Raw genomic sequence first — 23,238 nt, forward strand, 5'->3', positions numbered from 1 at the left:
TGCAGTACCAGCAGGTGCTGGTTGTGCAGGGCTTGGATTCAGGAGGAGCTGGATCACAAACACAGGAAGCTAACACATGCAATTAGATGACAAGCGAGTTTATTTTGCAAAACAATCACTATACAGCAACAAATACAATTGCAAATTGGATTGAAAAACATGAACTACCTACCACCAGCCATTCAAGAAATGCCTCTTTTATGGTAACAGGCTCTAGAATTATCAGAAAAAAACACAGGTTTGTAACAGCAGACTTTATTCCTCCATATCTCAGCATAGAGCATGTTTACTTGTTGGCTTTTTCTCTTTGCTAAAGTTGAAGTGGCTTTTATACGCTTGACTTTTCCCAGTGTGAAACTAATTTACCTTCCTGCAGTGGGAATTGCTGGAGTTGCAGAGGGAGTTGCTTTAGCAATCTGACTAGTGAGTGAACTCACAGACACCTAGGCTAGAAATCTACCAGCACTGATTTTCACAGCTAATGTGATCTACTCTTCAAGGCATTTGCCTTTGAAGGGACATATACTTGGGTTTCAAACAGTATTTATTCCAGCATGGAAAAAACTTCTGCTCATGTCGTAGTCAACACAGGCTGCCTTTTGACTCCCTTTGAGTCATGTATTTAGGCAAACTTAAGACGTGTGAGCAGTCATGATGAGGTTACTACTGTACCATAGCAGAGGGCTGAATGATTAATTCCATTTACTGCTGTACAGTGAAAATATATATTGCCCTTGTGGGCTCGTAATTTTCCTCATCAGGTTTAGTTTTTCCTTTACTCTTGCTGGACAGAGGTTTGCTCAACTTTGATTTGTTTCAGCTTGTGGTTACATAGAAAGAAAACTCTGCAGATGAGGCAGAAGCATTCTCTCATCTCTACAACCCGATGGATTATTACATTTGGGGTGCTCCCCTAGGTACCCAAACAAGGTTTCACCATTCCTTTTGTCTGGATTACCTCTGCTTTGTTACACAATTGGGTCTCAGGCACCCAACAAACCTGCTGGCTCAACATGCCTGTGGAAAAGAAACACAACAGATGCAGTTTCCAGGAAGCTGGCTCTATCTTCTTTAGTGGGCATTACATATTTACAAACTGTTGTTTTTAAAACGAACACTCTTCTTGAGAAAGTTAAGATTAATATGAGCTTTTCAGTGAACATCTAGAGTCATGTAACATAACTTGTTTTTTTTTTAATTATTATTCAAAAGCACAAAACTCTTAATTTCTTTTCATCTAACTCCACAGCATTCTAGGATTCTTTCTACGGAAGGATGATAATGATTACGAAGGTCTTTGCTTCAGTCAAAACAAGAAAGCTCATTTTAATGCATTAAATAAATGACTTGGTGTGTTACACACTCTAACTTTGGACTCATAGGTGGATTAACTAAAGCCTTATTTTCTAGAGTATGCCAAGTTTAAAAGGAGAATAAAAACACTTGAGTCTCACGTTAACACTGTGCCCATGAGATGCTGCTCGGGTTCAGAGAGCAGAGGTTCAGTAGTACCATAGTTTTTCTCCTACACTGGAAAAAGGCATAGAAAGAAAAACCACTGCAAGGCAAATTTATATTAATTGATAGCATAATCAGAGCAATGTGATACAAATACTGTCAGTTTTCCTTTCTGTTTGTTGTTTTTTTGAAAACATGGGAAGAAGATTTTAATGCACCTCACTTGACACTGTTCCCATGTGAATTCTTTAAGCAGAAGTGTAACAAATACAAGGCAGAAATCAGAATCCTCCAATTGCACTTGGGATGGTTCTAAACTCACTGTCCTTTGTATGAAACAACTGACTTACAGTGTTAGGTACTTTATTGTGTGAAAAAGCTTTTTGCAGAGCTGAAATGTCATGTGTGGGGCTGTAAGAAGTTCTTATTCAGTAAAAGTTGGAGAGATTTAACCGCTCTGTTTTGTGTTGGTACTGCTAGCAGCTTAGCCAAAACCCCACTTTGGTCCACTGAGTATTTACTGTCCAGTAACTGCATTGCTACCCGAATGTAATGATGGGGAATCCTGTGCCATTAATTTTTAGAATCTCCACAGACATAAAAATCTCTGTGAGTCTTTTCAGACCAAACCCCAACACACACACACACACAAAAATTAAGAAGGAAAAAGAACAGATCAAAAGTTTCCAAAATACATCATTAACCTAATACATATATCAAGTATAGCTCAACAGACAGTGCAAAGTTCAGTTACGAGGTTTCAAAAGGAAAAGACAAAACAATCTGCAAGAATGTAAACTGGTCATTCCTTAATGTCTCATGTACATAGGGCATCAGCAGGTGATGATCTGCTGCTGAGGATCATCCCCATCACCAGTGCTCTCTCAGGTAACTCCACCAGATCCATTGGTTGTGTATCTGCCTTTTATCTTTCATGCACACTTTTTCTTATACTTTTTATAGTCAGCATAATCCCACTTTGCTCAGATTTTAACATGCCCTATTTAATTGATGAATCACTATGACAACCAGTCTAGGGAGCTCATTTTTATTTATTCATGTATTGTAATTTACAGGCATCTCTGCTATGATTATCACTGTTACCTGAGTGCCTGAGTGTACATGTGAGACATCACCAAAGGAGTGGAAACAAGATCTTAATATTTTTTCTGTGTTTCAACTTTAGCAAAAGAAAAACAATAAATCAAACATTCATTGTTACTATGGGAATGAAAAAAAAAAAAAGATGAGGAAGGAAGGGAGGGAAACAGAAAGAAAGAAAGGAAAGAAAGGGAAAAAGAGAGAAAGACAAAGAGAGAGAGAAAGAGAGAACAAGAGAAAGAAAGAGAAAGAACAAAAGAAAGAACCAAGCTATTGGGGATTTTTAAAAAATCCATAGTCCAAACTCAGCCTTCTTTGGAGACTCTTTTACAAACATCTGGACCCCACAAAATTCATTCCTTTGTGAAGAAAGGGAGGGAAGGGAAGAAGGAAGGAATCCTTTTTCTAGCATCACAGAATAGACTTGCATCTGTCACTAAAACAGGGTCACGGCTTTTAGTTGTTACAGAAAGCAACTTCATGCTACAATTTTCATCTTTTTAAAATGTATTCTTATGAATAGGGAAAAAAGCCCCTGCTAACATCTACTTTTACATACCTAAAATTGCAACACCAAAGGGTGCAAGAGACACAGATACTGTGAATAAAGAAGTAGAATATTCAAGTATATGAGGAGGGCGTATCACAAATGGCCACAGAGAAATATATATATCTATAATACTGTATCAAACAGATGGAAAGAATGTGAAACTGGTGGTATGCACACAAATCTAGCTGCTTAACCAACTTCTCTAATCAGACACAAGTCTGTTGGGGTATGAGTGCTCGCTTTCAGCAGCTTTTTTACGTCACTTCCCAAAGCACAATTCAAATGTTTCCAGCTAGTATTTTTAGTTATTATTTAAATAATTTATTGGCTTTTCAGCTATACACTGACATAATTAACCAGGTTCAAAAAATGTTAATAACTTAATTCAACTTTTGTTCTACTCATTTATACAAAGTAACATTTTTTTTTTAATTAATGTTGAATTTCCCTATATGTCCTTCCTTCTGGTAAGCAGACTATTAATTTAACCTGTAATAACTTACAATGGGCAACTTTTCTTTTTTATTTCCCCATCTATCAAAAGAACTGTGAAATGAGCAACTTGGGATATTAACAAGGCTCTTCAGAAAGAGGTGGATGGCCTTCAGGCACATGAAAGGTAAAAATGCATTTTTATCATACTACAGTACTCCATGCAAGACAGAGCAGAGCAACAATAATTGTCCAATGTAACATACCGCTGTATACCCATATAAAGCCAGTGTCTTCCTGTTATAAATGGAGGTCAGGCCAATTTCTGCATCTATGGAATTTATTTTTTTTTCTATTTTTTTTTTAAACTGTATGGTAACTACAAGTCTTGGGATGTAACTTAGTTTTAGACATGGTAAAGAATGAACGTAACACCTGCTCTGAGCCCATTCCTGCCAAGAGCTCATGCCTAAATATTATTACTTCATACAACGCAAAATGAGCAAATTCATAACCCCTGCTTGGCAAGGGCTGCTGTGACATCTTCAGCAAGGGTAGCAAGCTGGGGTGATTCAAGCAGGTTGATGCTTCCAGAGGATGAGACGTTGCTGAGTCTGCGTGGCGAGGCCATGCTGGACCTGCCTGGTGACTGCGTGATGATCTCAGCCCCGTGATCAACACGGGCCTTGGCGTGCTCTCTGAAGTTTAGCTTCTGGCTGTCAATCTGCTCCAGGAAAATAAAGAGTTTCACACATTATATGTTCACTAAATTATCTTGGTTCAGATCATCATTTGGGCATCATTTTGCTTACTTTTAAAAACTATTAGAAGGATCAAAGCTTCTTTGCTCCTTAGAAAATTGAATTTTTCATCTTGTTTAATAGCTACTGGCGCACTATGTTACATTCTCTTACCATTTCTCTTTCTGATGGATGCTTTAAAGAGAAGTTCCTAGCTGTACAAATTTCACAAGCATTATATGGGCACTATGATTTGTTTTCAAAATCTGTATTTTCAAATATTTGTGGGAGTGATCTTACTTTCAAGATGCTCTCCTCCTGTTTCACAACAGAGTCCTCATCTCAGCTCATACCTGTGCTGTCCTTCAGTCCCAAACAAGGTTTATCTTTAGGGGGAAAAGACAGTGCACAAACTACATGATGTTTCACTCTCAGCTTAGATGTGGATGCAAGATTGGTCATTCCAAATTTCAAAGGGAACAAATTGGTATATGAGTGTGCTTGGAAGAGGACAGACAAGGTATTTCCTACTCAATTCAGAGCCATCACTGAATTTACAGTTTTAGTAATTTCACTGGGCCAGGGGCACAGTGGGAGCCTTTTCTGACAGCTGTTCCTTTACCTTGACGTTACCACCACCAGGTACATGGTGAGCATTTTCCAGTGAACCAACTTTAGCCTGAGCTTTTTCTTTGAAATCCAGTTTCACACTCTCAATTTTCACACGCCCACCTCCTACAGAGGAAAAGGAAACACAGATTAGGAAGCTGAAATGGTGCAGGAGAAAGTGTGACCTGAAGCATGAGGGCACTCACATTACTTCCTTTTTAGTTGAGATCTAACGGTTTTGGAGAAGCACAGAATAATGCTCTCCATGTTCAGTAAAATATAAAATCTTCAACATATATTTAAACTGTAAGCAGCTGCTGCAGTCCTAGTGGTTTTCATGGGATTTAAGCACATGCTTAAGTAATTCACTGACTTCAGCCTGTATTTCAATCTTATACCAGACCACCATCCTTTGGCATTATTTTTTATCACCTCTCTAAACTAGGTGGCCTTATACCTTTATGACTGTATATATTTAGTTAAGTAGTTTAATGTATTTTCATTACTAAAGAGTATTTCTTTTTCTCTTTGACTGTAAAAAAGAATGGTATCATCCATGATTTTGAGTTCAAATAACAGTATTAGGTCCTTGCTTTGTCCCACAACCCATAAATTCCTACAGTACCTGGTTTGTGGTGTATATTCTTGAGTGAGCCACACTTGGAAGTCACATGACTCAAGTCAATCTTCTTGGTTACAATTTGTACCTGTCAAAAGTGCACACATACAAAAATTACAGGAATGGAGAGAATAAAATAAATAAATAAAAAGCCAAGCCCTGCAGAGAAAGAGCGAGAGGCTTCTACAAACCACTGGAAAAGGAGAAATGGTTAGTAGAAAAGAGACCATGCCACAAAGAAGGAAACCTCCCACCTAGGGAGATGATAGAGCTGGGTTAAGCTTTACTATTAGCAAAATGAAGAGAAGCATAAAGGAGATCAGACTGGGGGTTCTTTCCAAAATGTTTGTGAGCCTCCTCCTTTCAGAGTGTGTGCTCCAAAGCCCTGCACACAGCAGGACCCATCCCATTTGCTTCTGTCTTGATTATGCATCCTGGCAACTAGGATATTTTGGTGGCTGCTTTTTTCTCTACCATCTGTTTTGTATTTTTCTGCATCTAAATATGGTATGCATTTCCTGTCAGTCCACTATGGAGAGTCTGAGTAATCCACACATGTGCCTCCTGCAGCTGTACCTGAGCAGGCTGAGGTTCAGCCAGCTGGCTCAGTGCTCACTGGAGAGCAGCAGGTCAGGCACCCTCCTTCCTCCTGCTGCCACCTTGCCATGGCTGTGATGAGCCCAGCTTGGGAACAGCCACAGAGTGACACTCCCATCTTGCTTGCACTCCCAAATAGCTGCAAGATGCAGCCCACAGCCAAGGCACTGAGCTGGCAGGCCCCAAGAAGGCACAGCCCTCCAGGCCAGCCAGGAGCTCCAGGGTAACTGTAACACCACTGGCTTGCTCACCACACCACCAGTGACTTAGGCCAGCTCTGGCTGCTGTATTAACCCTGCCTTGACCAGATGTGCCCACACCATCAGCTCTTCCCATCTGAGGGGTGATCATTCCCATCAGGACAGTCATAGCCACCTTAAGCTATTCCAGTGTGCCCAATAAAACCAGCAGGTGTCTGGTCAAACCCTGGGCCACCTCAGTTTCTTATACTGGACTAACGCTGTGACATCAGCACTCAGCATGCTGGCTGATCACACCCTCTTCTCCAAGCTTTCTTTGCCCTTCTGTTTTATTTTTCTTCTTCCCCTCTGCTGAATGCACATAATTGGAAAGGTTAGCTGAGGAAGAACTAATGCATGGAAAATGCCCAACAGGGAGGCTGGAGTCTCACTGTGAGCTGCAGTCTCTTTCTGGAAATTACTTTCTTGGGCTGCTCCCATGAAAGAGAGGCATTGAACCACTGCACTTTCACTTGAGCATTTAGAGATAACCCTTCTTTTATCAGTTCCATTTTCCCTGAAAATGTGTTGTGCTCTGTGGGGAAAGATCAGGAGGCCACCTCTGCATACACAAGGCTCACTCGACTACCAGACCAAACTCACATGTGAATCAGCAGCAAAAAGGAAAGCAGTGCTCAGAGGAAGGGAGACAGAGGGTTCTGCCTGTGTGAGGTGCTTCACCGCAGTGGAAGTGCCTGTTCACAGGGTGTCCATACTACTTACATTTCCTCCCCCTGCAGAATGTTTGATGTTATCTCTGGAACCACACCGGGACTGAATATCGCTAAAATCGATCTTCTTGTTTAAAATCCTAACCTAAAAGGAATTGGAGGCAACTTACTACATACCATACACACACTCAGTTGGGGGTGCAGGACATGGAAACAAGGGTAATTTGCCTCCTACAGTGACTCCTTCTTCTGACATTTGTATTGAAAGGTGAGAAAATAAACCCTGTCAATATCTGTGCTTAGTATGTTCACACAGCATCTGTAAATATATTGCACTGCTCTTTTTCTACCTCACAAAGTGGTGGTGAAATACAAAGGGTACAGTTCTATACTGGGATGTATGAGAGGTGGTTTTTCCCTGAAAAATTTAAAGAACTCCATGCTTGCTTGGACTGGGCCTAGTCTTTGGACAGCCTGTCCTAGGGTCTATTGAGTGATGTTCAGTATTTCTGCTGAACTGGCCACAAGAAGATGGGAACCCACCTTCCCACAGCTCAGCACTCCAGCAGAAATCCCAGATCCAGACAGCACAGGCACAGGCTGAAATCCTGAGGTATTTCAACCCACCTTCTGCCATACAGCTGTAATAGCAGCTACATACATAAAACAGACCTCAGAGTGCCATGAAAGGGGAGCAACAAAATTACTTAAACTACTCAGAGTTCTGTACTGCTCCCTCTCCTTACTGTCATCTACTACAGGGCAAGGCAGAAAACAACAGCATCTGGAAACCTAGAGCTGCAATCACTACTTTTTGATTTCTGGTTCCTGCCAGAAATCTGGTGTGCCAGATTTGGGCACAATCACTTTCTAGTGCTAGCAGCACTGTGCTTTCTCCCCTGTGCTCTTAGTCTCTTCACACAACAAGGTAAGGTTTCTGCTGTTCCCTTCATGATGCCAGCCTCCCTTACACATGCCAGGAGTCCACATTTTTAATATGTTACTTTAGCCACTGCAGGCATTGGACAGTGCCTGGAGGCAAACTCTGTCAAGGGCAGGCTGTGCTGTCCCGTGCTTGACCCCCATGACAAAGCAGCTCCTCTACTTGGCAGAACTCAGGTGCCACCAATAATTGTACTCCCAGGGAATGATGTGCAGCTGCATGGCAATGGCTAGTGGGCAGGGACAACTGGATACACACCTGGCTAACACCATTTTCAGATTTATTTCTGAGCAAGAGCAGTGGGTTGTGCTCATCAGTAATAGAGTTTTCAGGTGGGTGAGAAGGTGTTCCTATCCAAGGCTGCACCTGCCTTCTTTGCATCAGAGTATATTCACCCATGCAGTATATTCTTTCTCTGGGTTAACTATGACATTTTTATTGGATTGTATGAAATCTACATTGGATTTTATTGTTATGTATTAATATACAACAGGAATTTACACTTTCCTGTACAGAAAGCCAGAGAATTTGGGTTACTATGTATTTTGCTAAATGGCAATTATAGAGCCTTCACTGTGGCAGATTACTTAGCACAGCCCTGTTGGCTACTGTTGTAGGTAAGCCTACAATTTAAGACAGAGGGAAATGCACACTGACCATGCCACACTGAGGTTCCTTACTGCAGCTTCTCACTACTTTGGGAGCAAAAGCAGCACCAAAACAGACTAAGCAGTCAGTGGGAGGAAGCAGAACCCTGTGAAGGTTCTGCTTCTGGGCTTCAGGTTCCCAAACTGCCCCAGGTTCCCTGATAAATGTGAGACAAATCACTCCCTCCGTGTCTCACCTCCCCAGACTAGGAAAATACTATTTGCCCTCTTACAGGGGCATCAGGTTTTGCAGCTTTTGGCTGCTGCAGTGAGGATAACAGCACATTTAGACATTGAGTTGAATCTTCTGGTACTGGAGTGCACCCTTAAGCTCAGTAAACTCTCAGAAAAAATGTTCAGAGGGTCACTCTTTGCAGCTAATATGAAGAAGTTCTTCATAGCAAGCTGTTCCAGGGATCCTTCTTATTACATATAACAACTAAATCAAGAATGTTAAGATTATTTTTAACTTAAATATTTTAGTTTAAAGCAAAAATCTCACTTTAACTGATAAAGATCTGGTGTGATGGCATACTCAGCAACAACAGTGATGACAGCACCAGCCAACCCCACACAACTGGTAGGTCACCTTCAGAAGGGCATCTTCAATAGTCAAACTGATTCCTGTCTTTCCCCCTCCCATCTGCTTATCTGTCCAAATAAACCAATGTACCCTGAAACATGAAAGCAAATGCCTTTGGAATTTCATGCTTGTGCTTTCTCTCAATATAGTATTTGTTTAAAAATGTACTATATGAGACAACATGTCACATCAGTTACAGAAACACACATCAGATGTGTATTCAGATGTGGTTCTCAGAGAGCTTCTGGCCAGACACAACTGGGCAAAACAGAAAGAAAACCTTCCTGGCACTTTCTGAGCACATCTCTCAGTGATGGATCAGCAGCACTTCTTAGCTATGGCCACAGGGATTCATCTGCTCTGAAAATGCTGACTTACAGGTCATGGCAAGACCTCTGCACTGGCGGCCTGTAGCTTAAAATGGAGCCAAAGCAAGGTGAAAAGTTGAGAGGGTGCCTTTGATCAAGTGCCCAAAGGCTGATTTGCACTCAGAAGTCTGTCAGTTCATGAGTCACATGGCCCACGGACCCAGCTAGCAGATATATAAAGAACCAATCATCTCAATTATCTCTCCATCTCACTGGGTGAAATATCCCCCTGTGTGGCAGGGCCAGCAGGAGACCTATGCATCATTTGTGTCCTGTGCTGAGGGCTGTGGGGAGAGCTGAGGGACATGCATGCATTCTGCTGCTCATCTGGCACACGGAGGAACTGAACTGATTCAGGCTTCCCTGCTGATTTGTTTCTCCCTTTCCTGGGATATATCAGTATCCCTGCACATATTTAAATCATAACTACCCTCTGTAACTAAGTGTTCCACAAATGAACAGGGCTTTGTTTCCTGCAGGTAAGGGCTTAAACTGCTTAATTCATCCATCCTGTATACTCCAGCAAGCCCTACCACTTCCAGCCAGCATTTTGTCCCAAGCTTTCTCCCAAGTCTGCTAGACTGGGACAACTGTCTGTTGTCCCTGATTGTGGAGAAGGGTTGAGTTCACTGCCTTTACCCCAGTGATGGTGCTACGCTGAGTCCCTGTTCCATACTCTCTCAACAACCATCACTGTGTGGAGGGACCACCTGTATTTCTCACCACTGCTCCCTTGCCAGCAGCATTGGTTGAAATTGTCCAACAAGCTCCAAATGAGTTGAGAAAGGCTGAGATTGCCAGCTAGCCAGCATGACTGCAGGAGCAGTTTTGTTTGAGGAATCAGACTGTAATCAGGAGAGGGAGCTTATCAGAAAGGGACAGGAACCATTGAGGCTAAAGAGAAACTTTGGCTTGCAAACAAAGAATGTAAACTGACTATGAATCATTAGAAGCTGGCATCTGGAGGGAAATCTTTAACTGTCAGAGCAAGGAGACTCTGGAACTGCCACGTGAGGGAGCACAGCTACAAAAAAATGGCAAACTTTTATGATGGCACTTGATGAAAGGAATTAGATGATGCAGCTGCCTGCAACAGAGGCAGCACAAACACAATGACTCACCAGGAAGGTTCTCTGTGTTCCAAATGTGTATGCACATCTTGTGTGTGGGTGGAGGTGTGGTAGGGATGCACATATATGCAATTCAGTTGTGCTGAAAGTTAAATGAAAGATCAAGCCCGCTCATGCTCTCATTCAGGAAAGGGAACATTTTGTGTGTGGCAAAATGAAAGTCTGTGGCAGAAACTGGACTGCTTTCTATTCACACTCTTGCAATCCCAACAAGATAATGTCATGACAGAGTGCCTTGTAACCTATGCTCTGACCTGCCAGTATGAAGTGGGTACCTTCTCTTCTGATGTGATACTGGTTTGCCCAGGTATGCTGGAAAGGGCCTGGAAGTCAGTGTTTGGGTTAAGGTGAAGCTGAGGTTCCTCAGCTCTTGTCATAATTATGTGTAATTAAACTACAGTGGAAAATTGAAGCCTTACAAACAATGCAATGTTTATTACCATATTGCCCAAGAGAAAACTGGCTTCTGTCTGAAGCCCTGGAAGTCTGACAGGCTTTCCTCTCACTCTATCTTCTGATGACTCCTCAGCAATGATCCAGAACTGAAGCCCAAAGCAGACTGTGTGCCAACATGCACACAGCATGGCCCCAGTGACTCCCACTGCTTCCAGAGAGTCCCCAGCAGGACTGAGAGAGTGCACTCCAACACCCACCCATGCAGTTTGAATGCTGCCTGTGAGAGCTCTGGGCAATGTGGAGCATTTATGCAAAGCCTGCAAGGAGAACAAGTGTTGAAGTGTTTTTCTCAGAGTTGATTTAGACGAGGCATATATTGCTCTGCACTCAGCAGAGTTAGCTAGTTCCCTTCCTACTCCTTCAGTGGCCTGACTGACAATCAGAGCAGCTGAGGGTTGTGGTCTAAGGGAAACCTCTACACTAGAGCACAGGGAATAGTTTTGGGTTAAGCTTGCTGGCACAAGAAGAAGACAGGCTATGAGACACAATATTGTGACTCTTCCAGTCAGATATATATAGTAAAAAATGCAGCGAACCCTGGCTCAGGGAAGAAATGATGATGTCTGCTCCAGATCAGAAGGCTGAAGGATAGCTTTATTAAAACTATACTATATTACATTAATATACTATTTAAAGAGATACTATACTATTCTACATTCTTACCTACCTAACTAACAAACTCGTGACTCTTTGCTGAGAGTCCGAGCCACAGCTGGATCCGATTGGTCACTGAACCCAAACAACCTTCACCAGAATCCACCCCAGCAATCACTGCAGGTAAACAATCTCCATACCACATTCCACATGGGGAAAGCAAAGGAGCAGAGATAAAGATTGTTTTCTCTTCTTCTCTCTGTGCTTCTCCTGAGAGACAGAATTATGTCTCTCTGTCCAGAGAATGTGAATGTCACAAGATATATGCCCCCTGTTAAACAGAATATGAGTTGGTTTTCCAAGACTCCGTGTACAACAGTTTGCAGGTCCTCCTGTACCAGTACTACACCACTGTGTTCGTGATGAGCAGAAATTTATAGAAACACTGAGAGGAAGGCAGAGAAATGCCTAAGATAATTTAGTTCAGTTGTTTTTAGCAGTTTAGTTCACTGCTAAACACAACACCAATGTCCAAAAGCTGCTTATGCAAGAGAAAGAATTATATTCCATTGCTGCCTAGAATAATTCAGTTCAGCTGCTTTTCACAAGAAGAGGAAAAGCCCCGAACTTATCAACATCTGGGCAGAGTCCATAAACAGCTTCCCTTCTATGGCATACTACACTGGTATACATTGAAACAGATATTTGAAGAACAAAAATTGTGATGCTGATGATATTACAGGCTCTGAATATTTTTTCCAAGGAAATGATGGCTTATGCTCTCCATGCCTTGCAATTAAGGTAAGGCCTCTGAGAAGCTCTGCCACAAATACTGCCTAAAGCATTTAAAAATACTCTAGCTTGGCTGTACTTGCTGTTTGAACATGCTGTGGAGCTGTGACACTGGGAAAAGCTTCCAGACTCCTAATAGCTCATCAAAAAGGAAAGGTTCCTTCTATTTACCAAACACTTTGACTAATCTATATCCCAGGAACTAGACATTATTTCAGTGTTTGATCTCCAGGTTAACACAGGTATTTAGTAAGACAAGAATTGATCTTACACATGAAGTAAGGTTAAAAACTGATTAGAATCAAGAGTTCAAAGTGCTTCCAAATTTATCTGCTGCCAAGGACAGATGATATTAATCTTCATGCTCCTGCCAGAGGCTACAGGGAGAGGAAAGGCAGACAGAGGGTATTTATTTGCCCTAGTAAAGTCCTTGAAGAGAAAGACTGTGCCTCAGATTTTCCACACCTACAGACAGTGCTTGTGATGATGTTCAGCCTTTGCACTCCTGGAATAAGTGGATACACACACCAGCAAGGCTGCCAGTCCAGAAGCTAGTGATATTCAAAATAAACGGCTGTGCTGGACATAGGCAAAATAATGTACCATTCTCACCCTGCTCTTAGTAAAGGGTGAGCAAGGTACAGTCATTTCTGACTTTTAAAGACATACTGAGAGGCAGCCACTGAGCAGATAATATTGTGATCAGCCAAGTCTTGAATCCTTGCATAGGACAAGAGTAGCTGATTGACAAGCTTCTTTATACCTACCCTCACAACACTGTACTAAAGAAATTAACAAGATGGCCATGCTGAACAAGGCATGTCCCCACCAATCAGGGGAGGAAAGGCCTATGGACAAATACTTAGAGGGTCTGCATAATTATGGTAGAAGTACAAAATTAAATTCCATGCCAAAGAGTTTACAGTCAGTAGTCAACAGCTGAATTTAACAGAGTTCAAGGAAGTGCAAGATCCCTGTCAGATGAACTGTAGCATATTCTGCAATCACACTCCTCACTAAAGCTGGGGAGCTGATCAAAAGAATTGTAAAAAAAGTATTGAAGATTCACATCAAATTTAAAAAAATCCTGGGAGTGCAATTAATTCACCTAAAACACAAAATCCTTGGTTTAGTACTCCCTTTAACAACAACACTTCAACAACAACCAAACTAACAGATTTTGCTAAAATTCAGAATTCAGTACTTAAATTTTTGGCACAACAGTTCCTACTCATGGAAAGAGTACTATTAGCTGCAAATATCAAGTGCTGAGCATTAGGTATCAGTTTCCAAGTCTTTGAGAAGAGATGAGTTTTGAGCCACTACCTCTGGAATTTCTTTACTCCAGCATAATGGAGACAATTAGGTTGTTCAGTTCAAGTTCAAAAATATCTTGCAGTCATCTCTTCATGCAAGCTGGTTTTCCCAACATTCAGAAGATATGTCCCTTAACATTTATTTATTATTCAAATCCAAATTTCCAATATAAAATCTTCTATTCTTTTTTTTCCTGCCCTTCCTGTCTAGCAAAATATACTTTTTCTAACCTTTCCATGCATTTCACTATTATATGATGAAACAGCTTTCATGCAGATTATGTATTCCCTGACCATTATTCCCAAAACAACAACCTTTCTCATTTTATTTCTCAAAATTTACGCTACTTAGAGCTCAGCTGGAAACACCTCCTTTCCTGAGCTTGCTGCTGGGATAACTCAGACTTTCACAGGAATTTACATCCTAGTAATTTCAACCTACTCTAGGAAAAAAAATATACAGCTTCTCCCCATACTTATTAATGAGAGAACAACAACACATGGTACCATCACAGGTGGGATTTGTCTCTTCTAACGTTTGCCAGCTGAGAGCTGGAACTGGTTGCTTAAGCTGCCAACTGTAGTTGGTGTAAAGATACTGAATCCTCCAGAAAGTGGCACCTGCAGCCCTAGGCTGAACATCTGAGTGGCAGAAACCAGGGCACTGCTGCTCACTGCCTACAAAAAACTGAGAGACACATATGGCTACTGCAGTGGGTAGAAGTTCTCTTAGTGGCTAGAGCCCATGAGACTGCTTGGGAGCCTCATGATTGTGGTTCACAGTTTGCCTCACAGGCCGGGTGCACTTTTTACAGATGGGTTAGGTACTGCAGTGATGTTACTCCATCCTAATTCCCTGCTCATTTCTAGCAACCAAACACCTTTCCTCAAAAAAGCCCTTCTGAAACTTGCTAAAGGCTGGCAGTGATTGCTTAATTTTTCTAAAATATGAGTCAGGAAGAACATCTATTTTTTTATCCAGAATAATTCAAGGCTTAACTGTACAGACTGTACTCAGGCAAGCCTTCCTTTAAACAAGTGCAGTCAGAACACTGGAGCTGCAAGATGTTATTTCTGTCCAATCTGCAATTTTCAGCCAAAATTCTAAATTTCATAAACTTAAGAATTACAGGTTTGAGCTCTGACAGAGTTTTGAAGGTGTACCCGAAACTCCTAATTTCTCTTCACATTTATAGATCTGCAATTAACAAGTAGTGAATTTGTAATTTTCAGTGCAGAACAAATCCCGTCAAATGTCTTGCAAATCCCCAGACCTGGGAATGTACAAAGAAAGCAAAAACAGACTGACAAGAGATTAATTTACTTTACAGTTTTGAATTGTTGAGTTGACAAATGCACAAACTTATTCCAACAAGTGAAGCCAATGGTGTGAAAACAATTGTCTCCCAGTCTCTCAGCTATACCATGTAACAGCAGCCATGCTCCATGTCAACCCACACCTCCCTGTACAGCTGCCTCACGTGCCTCTGGCTGGGGAAGGCACAGAGTTTGGCCCTAATAAGCTCATTTATGTTCATCACTGACCTGTGCAAGAACATCCTCTTAACTTGGGCCTAAGTGGTTTTGATTCAGCTATGTTGTTACAATGGAGAAAAAGCACATGATGTGCTGGAAGGAGAGTGGGATCCAGCAACAGCTCAGACTGCACTTTTTGTGAAGCCTTGCTCTCCACCATCTTTCTAGACACTCTTCAGCAGCCATTGCACCAAGAGTTTATAACTTACAGACTTTCAGATTTTGGGCAGTCATGAGTGTTCACAAAGTGGTGCAAAGACATGTGAAACAGCAGCAGGAGAAGGAATTATAAAATGCCACCTCAAGGGGAAGTTAACTGAGAATTTTTGACCTCCCTTTCCCCAGGAGGTGCTCAGCTCTGATGAATCAACCAGACCAGTCCGTGTCTGTACTGACTGCACCCCGGCACACTGACATTGAGGCAGGGAACATGCCAGAAGCCCACTGATCTCTGCAGACAGGGTTGTAAATCCTGATGATGGGGGTCTGGGGTGTGTGTTGGGGGGGAATCTCTCCTCCCATCCTGATGCTTTTTCACTGGTCCAAAAATCATGAGCCAGACACAGTTAGGGTGATAAAAAAGGGTTACCTTTATAAGGATCCTTATATTTACAATCCTTATACGCACAATTCGTCAGGTGGAAAATGCCAAAGATGCACACACAGCATAATGTGTATACATTTTAATAGGTTTTACAAATTAGCATATCTGACAAGAATTCCCAATTAGATGCATAGTTGGTGAGGTACTCCCCCCAGTTCAACTCTTTTTTCAAGTCCCCCCTCCTCTAGATAGGGACTAAACTATTTATAAAAATATGTCATGAAGAGCTGATCTCAGCCTTGGTTCCCAGGAAGAACCAAGATAGGATAGGAGCCTCAGACCCCCAGCTTGGAACCTTTGGAATGTGTTTTGTCTTTCTGCTTATCAGGTAGGGTCAGGAAAAGTACTGGAGATAAGCTACAAATGCAATAATAGGATACAGAACTACAAATTGTCTTAGGTTGGAAATGTAAGATGTGGCTGGGGTGTGTATTCTATGGCCATCTGCTAGAACCAGGTGGGGCAGTTATCTGCTGTTAATTGGGCCACCTGTTAAAACCAGCTGGGGCAGTTTTCTTTATCTCTTCCACAACCAATCCTCCCTCCAGGAGATCTCTTCTGTTCATGGGCCAGTGAGGGTCCCTGCATGGCTGATAAAATTCCATCATCACACTGGGAGGTGCTCTGCCCACAGGGAGGAACCAAGCATTCCTACCTGGATACAATCTGACATTTGGAACACCACAGGCAGCCTCTTCCCACTGCATTCCCAGAGGAAGACCAGGCCCATCTAAACCACCACTGGAGCTTCAGAGGAAAACTCCAGCCTTGTCCAGGATCCTGCTCTAGCAGAAGCACAGCTGGCACTGCAGGAGGGCTGAGCCACCATGGAATGGGACTGCTGCCACCACTCTGACCTACAGGGTGCCAGGGCATGTTCCGGTAGTGTTTTTTTTGGACTCTGTTAGAGTTTTTTTTTTTTGTTTTTTTTTTTGTATTACTGCATTTTCATTTTTATTTTTCCTAATAAAGAACTGTTATTCATACTCCCATATCTTTGCCCAGGAGCCCCTTAATTTCAAAATTGTAGTAATTCAGAGGGAGGGAGTTTATATTTTCTATTTCAAGAGAGGCTCCTCCCTTCCTTAGTAGATACCCATCTCTTCAAACCAAGACAAAATTTATGTGTAAAGAACACAGAGAATATATAAAAGAAGACAAGGCAATTAAAAAAAAAAAATCAATTCAGCATCAATCCAAACTGATTTTGAAGCTAACAAAAGATACCCATTCAAGCCTCCTCCTCTGCCCACCTCTGAGATGTCTTACCAGTGCCAGTCTATTTTATCACCTAATGCACAAGCCCATTCTCCTTGCAAGCATTTCAGTGCTTTTTGGAAAGCATCTACTGAATAGTGGTGTCATCAATTTGTTCAAACTTTCTGACTCATTGCTAATTGCACTTTGCTTTCCACAATTTAGGGAAGATAGTGAAAATCTTCCTAAAAATCTTCAAGGAACATTTCATTTGTCAGCACAGCTTAGAGATTTCATTTTTCTGTGTGTCATCTTACTTCTTACAAGGTGCCTGGCTCTCACTATAATTATTGGTATTTTAAAGCTTATGCATGTAATTCTAGTCTGTGCAGCTCGATTCACTTTGATGATGCTCTACTGCTTCACATCCACTGAAGTTCTTGCCCATGGCTGAGATTTTAGGTATACATTTTAAGAGAAAATTAAGAGAAATTTAGATTAGTTTTATCCTTGGTTGCTGGCCCATGAAGCATTATAAATATTCTGCCTTGCCAGGATGAAAAGACTCAATTAGTGCACTTCTGTGCGCTCTGATATGGTACCAACCATATCCATAGACAGAATTTCAAAAGAAAAACCAAAAATCTGATAAAAAACCAAAAAACACAATAAAAAAAAAATCAGTCTTGGCATCTGAAACAGATTTCCAACACCCTCTCCCAGCTCCCTATGCTTCCCTTGGGCTGTCTGAGAAATAACAGATGCAAATGGGTTACTTTTGAAAGCACAGCATTTCCTCCACAGCTGACGCAGTGTGAAAATCCATCTGAAGCCCAGCAGACATACCCAAGAGCAAGTTGCCTCTGAGCTTTGCCAGTAATGATCCATTTCACCATACTGAACCTTAAAGAGAAAACCAGACAACCACCTCCTGGCTGCATCACAGAGCAGAGAAGCCCTCATTTCTCCCCACTGCAGAATACCAATTAAATCCCATTTCAAGCCATCTATTCCTAGTAGGAGCTTAATGCTTCCAAAGTTAGCTTATTTCTTCCCCTAAAAGCATTCTCTTCACACACCACACACAACCCCCATCAGGTGGAATGATTTCTCTCCTTTTCTTTGTTTCTGTGGCTGGCAAGTCAGAGCTGAAGGAAAATCAGTCTGCTGTCTGATGAGCTCTTGATAAAATTCCAGGCTGAAGCACTGCACTTCTTGATTTATTTAGCATTCAAACATCCCCAAGGGCTTCTTCAGTTTTGCACCCCTGCCTCTGGCAGTTTCAGAGTGCAGCTTTCTCCAGAACAGCTCAAAGTTAAGAGAAGCCCTTGTGCCAGGTCCAAATACACCACTGGTAAAAGGACAGTCTGTCTCAAAATTACACTTTTGGGCTGCCTATCTGTCTGTACTCCTTTAGTGTTCTGCATGACGTGTTTATGTACTTAACTTGCCCAGATAGATACTGGCTTTTTCTCTGCTTGTTTTTCCTGTGGCTGTTGCTATCAGCATTTCCAGTTCAGGTTATAAAGAAGCTTTCTGTTTGTTTCATGTACCATCATTAAAAGAAAATAGCAGATAACAGCTCATTTCAGCCAGGGTAATACTGCTACCAGACATTAAAGAACTGAGCAGACACAAGGAAATGAAATTAGCTTTCATGTGTTGCTCTCACAGACCCTATAAAATTCAACTGTAGAAACTGGAAAATAATTATCCTAGTACTTCTTGTCTAGACTGAGCAACTATGGCATAAAGGAGACATAAAGGAAAAATTTAGTGAGCTTCTCTTTGCCCAACCCACAGCTCAGTGGCTACATACCACTGGAACTAAAAAATGCTTTAGCTTCAGTGACGTTTTGTTCACCCAGTAGATTTCCCCTGTAATGCCCACAGCAGTGAAATGCCAACCTGTGCCATCCTTCACTGCTCAGCAAAGACTCTGAGCAGTCCTTTAGAGCTGATAAGGAAATTTAGCTGTCTAGGCATGGTGATTGCAAAGAAACAATTTGTTGTGGCTTCCTGGTTCTTGTGTAATTGTTACAGTCCAGATAGAGTGACAGAGAGGAGGAGGACAGGGTACCATGGTGCTGGTTTTGGGCCCTAAGTCCAACAGCTGGGCCTGTGTGAGGAATGCTAATCCAGAAGCACAGTCTGAATTTGTGTTGCTGGAGCCCCTGCACACCCACATCTGCTACATGGTATGGCAGAGTGGGGCTCCCATGCAAAATAATCCCACCTGTCAAAATAAAGGCAGAAGTACCTTTGCTGAGGCATTATCTCCATGACTTGATGAGTAACTGGCTAGTGTGCAGACCCTGGAAAGTACTGAATGTGGTAATTTACCATGAAAACAGGATCAACACCCTAGAGATAGCTCACTGTTTAAAATATCTCACTGTTCTTTTTCTCTGGAAGACCTATAGCAGGCACAGGGCTGCAATGTTAAGTTTTGATCCAATTTATTATTTCTTTCTGAGACAGCATTAGGCAAACCTCATTGTTCTCTAAGTTCCACTATCACTTCCAATACTAATACATACATATAAGTATCTGATCTGGAAACACTGTGCAACCCAGATTTCTGGAATGTCCTGTTTTCAGGACAACCAAATGGGGAGCATGTTATTCACCCTGATGCCCTGTCCCTGGAGGCAGCTGGGAAAGGAACCTTCCATAAAGCACTCACATTGCCATTGCTGTGACTCAGGAAGTAAAAGGGAGCTGAAGGCTCTGGGTGTTTTCACCACAGAGTTGTGTCTAGAACCAATATGAAATACACAGGTACTCCTTACAGAAGATACATCAACATAATTGTTTACATGCACAAGACTGAGTTGTCCATATTTTTAGCATAGATATTGTTAAGCTGTATTCTTTTTCCTCCTTCTTTGTTGTTTTCCTTGCCTCTTCGTTGCTAAATCACATAGAATACCTATCAGGTTACTATTGATTTTCTAACACCTTAAACATTAACAGAATGGATGGCTTCCTACTGTAAGATAGAACAATTCTTCCAAATGGGAAGAATTGCCTGGACATTATTTTGGCTTTTAATGCCATCTGTGTTAGCATTTCTGCTTTGCTCAAAAATGAGAAAAGACTCTTCCAGCTTAGTAGAGTATCTAGCAGAGACTCTGAAGAGGAAGGTATAAGCACTAAACCTCAGCAAGATTGATGGTACTTCCTATCTTTCCCTCAGTCTCCAAAATTTTCTGCTTAGCATGAAAGCCTCCATTTTTATTGCCTCTTCCAAAATTTGGTGAGTTCTGTCTGTAATAACAGGGAATTCAGCAAAGCCAAGTGCAAGGTCCTTGATGTGGGTCAAGGTAATCCCAAGCTCAAATACAGACTGAACAGAGCATGGATTGAGAGCAGCCCTGCCGAGGACTTGGGGGTGCTGGTGGATGAGAGCTGGACCAGAGCCAGCTGTGTGCACCTGCACCCCTGAAACCAACCATGTCCTGGGCTGCATCCAAAGAAGAATGATCCTTAGGTTGAGAAGAGGATTCTGCCCCTCTGCTCTCACTGATGCCACCCTGGAGTACTCTGTCCCCAGTATAGGAAGGACATGGACCTGCTGGAACAAGTCCAGAGGAGGACCATGAAGATGCTCAGAGGGCTGGAGCACCTCTGCTACAAAGACAGACAGAGAGTTGAGATTGCTCTGCCTGGAGTAGAGAAGGCTCTGGGGATTCCTTAGAGTCCCTTCCAGTGCCTAAAGGGGCTCCAAAAGAGCTGCAAAGGGACTTTGGACAAGGGTCTGGAGTCACAGGACAAGGGGGAATGGCTTCAAATTGCCAGAGGGCAGTTTGATAGGACGTTGGGAAGAAATTCTTGATTGTAAGGGTGGTGAGGTGCTGGCACAGATTGCCCAGAGAAGTGGTTGATGCCTCATCCCTGAAGTGCTCAAGGCCACATGGGAGTGGGCTGGAATTAGATGATCTTTAGGGTCACCTCCAACCCAAAGCATTCTGAGAGCCTTTGATTTTGCCACCCTACACACAGGTTCAGTCTTTAGCTAAAAGCAACCCTTATGAAAATGTGCTTCATTGCATAACTGCAAAGTATGAAATTACCTCTTTTTTCAGGGCTTAATCACATAAAGACATCACTGAATTCTTGTTCTTTCAGTGAGAATAGAAAATGCTCATCTGCCTTACAACACATTCTTATGTTTACACTTATATACATCCTCCAGTTTATACAGTTTAAAACCTATTCCTGCTTATTTCAACCCAGGAACAAGAAAACTGGTTAAGTGCAGTATCTGGCCCCTTCCCCCATCTTTACTATGGGAAGCATTTAGCAGGATGGAGGCTGCAACCCTAATTAACTTCACCCAACACAATGCATGTCGTATAAATGGCACAGGAAAAAGCCATGTACTGTGTAATCCTGCTAACATATATGTGGATTCCTTTTCAACTGGTTTGATTTAAACAAACCTCTTATTTGTTTGTACTGATAAAGACTAAGTAAGCAGCAACTGATGACTCAGGCAGAAACGTATCTATGGCATGGAGTGCAAAGTCTTGTTTGAAATTTTTTAATGGATCTCAGGCACTGTTAGTTTTCATGTGGCAAGATAGTTTCTGAAGATTGTCCTCTTTGCCATTTAACATCACTTAAACAAACAAGGGATTTGGAGAACAGAAGTAGCTTTACAAGGCAACTCAAAATGTCTCCTATCCCACGCCTATCGCAAAGGTGCACACAAAAGAGTAAATAACATATGGATGAACATTAAGAGTGGAATCCTTACCTGCCCTCCTTTAGGCTGGTATTTGATATTATCTGTTGACCCAATTTTGGACCTGACATTCTTGAGGTCAGGTAGAGGCTGATTAATAACTCGTAGCTGCTTTGGAGTGGCTGGAGATTTAGGAGGAGTGCGAATTATGGCAACTTTTTTCTCAGTAGGTACCAGTATTGCAGATTTGGGGGTCCCAGGAGTGTGGGGAGTTCTGGAGTAACTGGGTGTCCCTGGAGTGCCTGGGGTACGGGAGGCATAGCTTGGTGGTGTCCCTGGAGTGATGGCAGTGGAGCCAGGAGTAGTGGGGGTAGAAGTTCCACTTTTTCCCGTTCTGCTACGAATTGGCTCTGATCCTACATTCAAGAAAAAACAAACAAAAACAAAAAACACAACAGCTTTAGGGCCACAGGAGTACAGTTCTTCTTCCCTCTGTACTCCCAAAACTGCATCCCTGTGTGCCAAGAAAGACACAGCTCTTAAGATGGCAGTGCTACTGCTGGAACAGCAGCTTGAAAGGGTCTCCCTGTGTCTTACTTGGCTAACCAACCTGCCAGGAATTACCTTGCCATGAGAGGTTGAGGTAATGCCCCCAGAGTGACTGAGCTCTCCATTCTGTAACACAGGAGTGCTTCCCACAATACCTCTGCTTCCTGCAAAGCTGCCTAAATAAGGCACATCATCACATTTATTTCTGTTTTGGGCAAAGGATGAGAAGCATCCTTGGAATCCAACCTTTGGGACTTGATCCAGCCAATTTCAGTGGATCTGGACAATAAACTAGAAAGCAGTAAAAATTCTGATGATATTCCTGAAATGAAAAGCTGTGAGTGCCTGGCTGGTGCTGTTTCTCATACCATTGCTGGAAAAGTGCAGATGAACCCCAGGTGGGCACTCAAGTGGAGCACAAGCTATAGCTCTGCTTGTGTGGATGGGTAGATGTCCTCACATTCAATTCCTATTTTTCACTAGTGCTGTGAAAGAAAGCCATTACCAGAGGCAACCTTGATAAAAAGTCACATTTTACTTACATTTGCATGCAAGTAAAAAAACCCCAACTATATCATTTTGTAGCAGCTCCATTCAGTGTTTATGGCATTGCCAGTCCTTTTTACTGGGCACAAGGATCAGTCTAGCTGTGCTTTCTGCAGCCAGCTCTGCTCCTAACTCTCAAACATAAATAAACAGAAGCTGAGATATCTCCAAAGTAAAATTTTGCTGAGAATACTTATGGAGAGAAATATCAAAGTAACTCTCAAAACCTGGGAACCCCAATGCCAAATGGGTGCATGTATGTTTTCACTCT

General features: G+C 42.1%; 1 protein-coding gene across 1 annotated transcript in view; it reads right to left on the reverse strand.

Annotated features, from left to right (window-relative positions):
• Positions 1–82: 82 nt before the first annotated feature.
• Positions 83–23,238, reverse strand: part of MAP2 (microtubule associated protein 2) — a 233,301-nt gene continuing 210,145 nt past the window's right edge. Inside the window, exons 13-16 of the mRNA XM_053947580.1 lie at positions 21,945–22,288; positions 5,516–5,597; positions 4,904–5,016; positions 83–4,265 (exon numbers count right to left, since the gene is read on the reverse strand). Of these exons, the coding sequence (XP_053803555.1) occupies positions 4,050–4,265; positions 4,904–5,016; positions 5,516–5,597; positions 21,945–22,288 (755 nt within the window). The 3' untranslated portion in view covers positions 83–4,049. The remainder of the gene's footprint in view (positions 4,266–4,903; positions 5,017–5,515; positions 5,598–21,944; positions 22,289–23,238) is intronic.

This window comes from Vidua chalybeata, chromosome 7 (assembly GCF_026979565.1).
Source record: "Vidua chalybeata isolate OUT-0048 chromosome 7, bVidCha1 merged haplotype, whole genome shotgun sequence".
Lineage (NCBI taxonomy): Eukaryota > Metazoa > Chordata > Aves > Passeriformes > Viduidae > Vidua > Vidua chalybeata.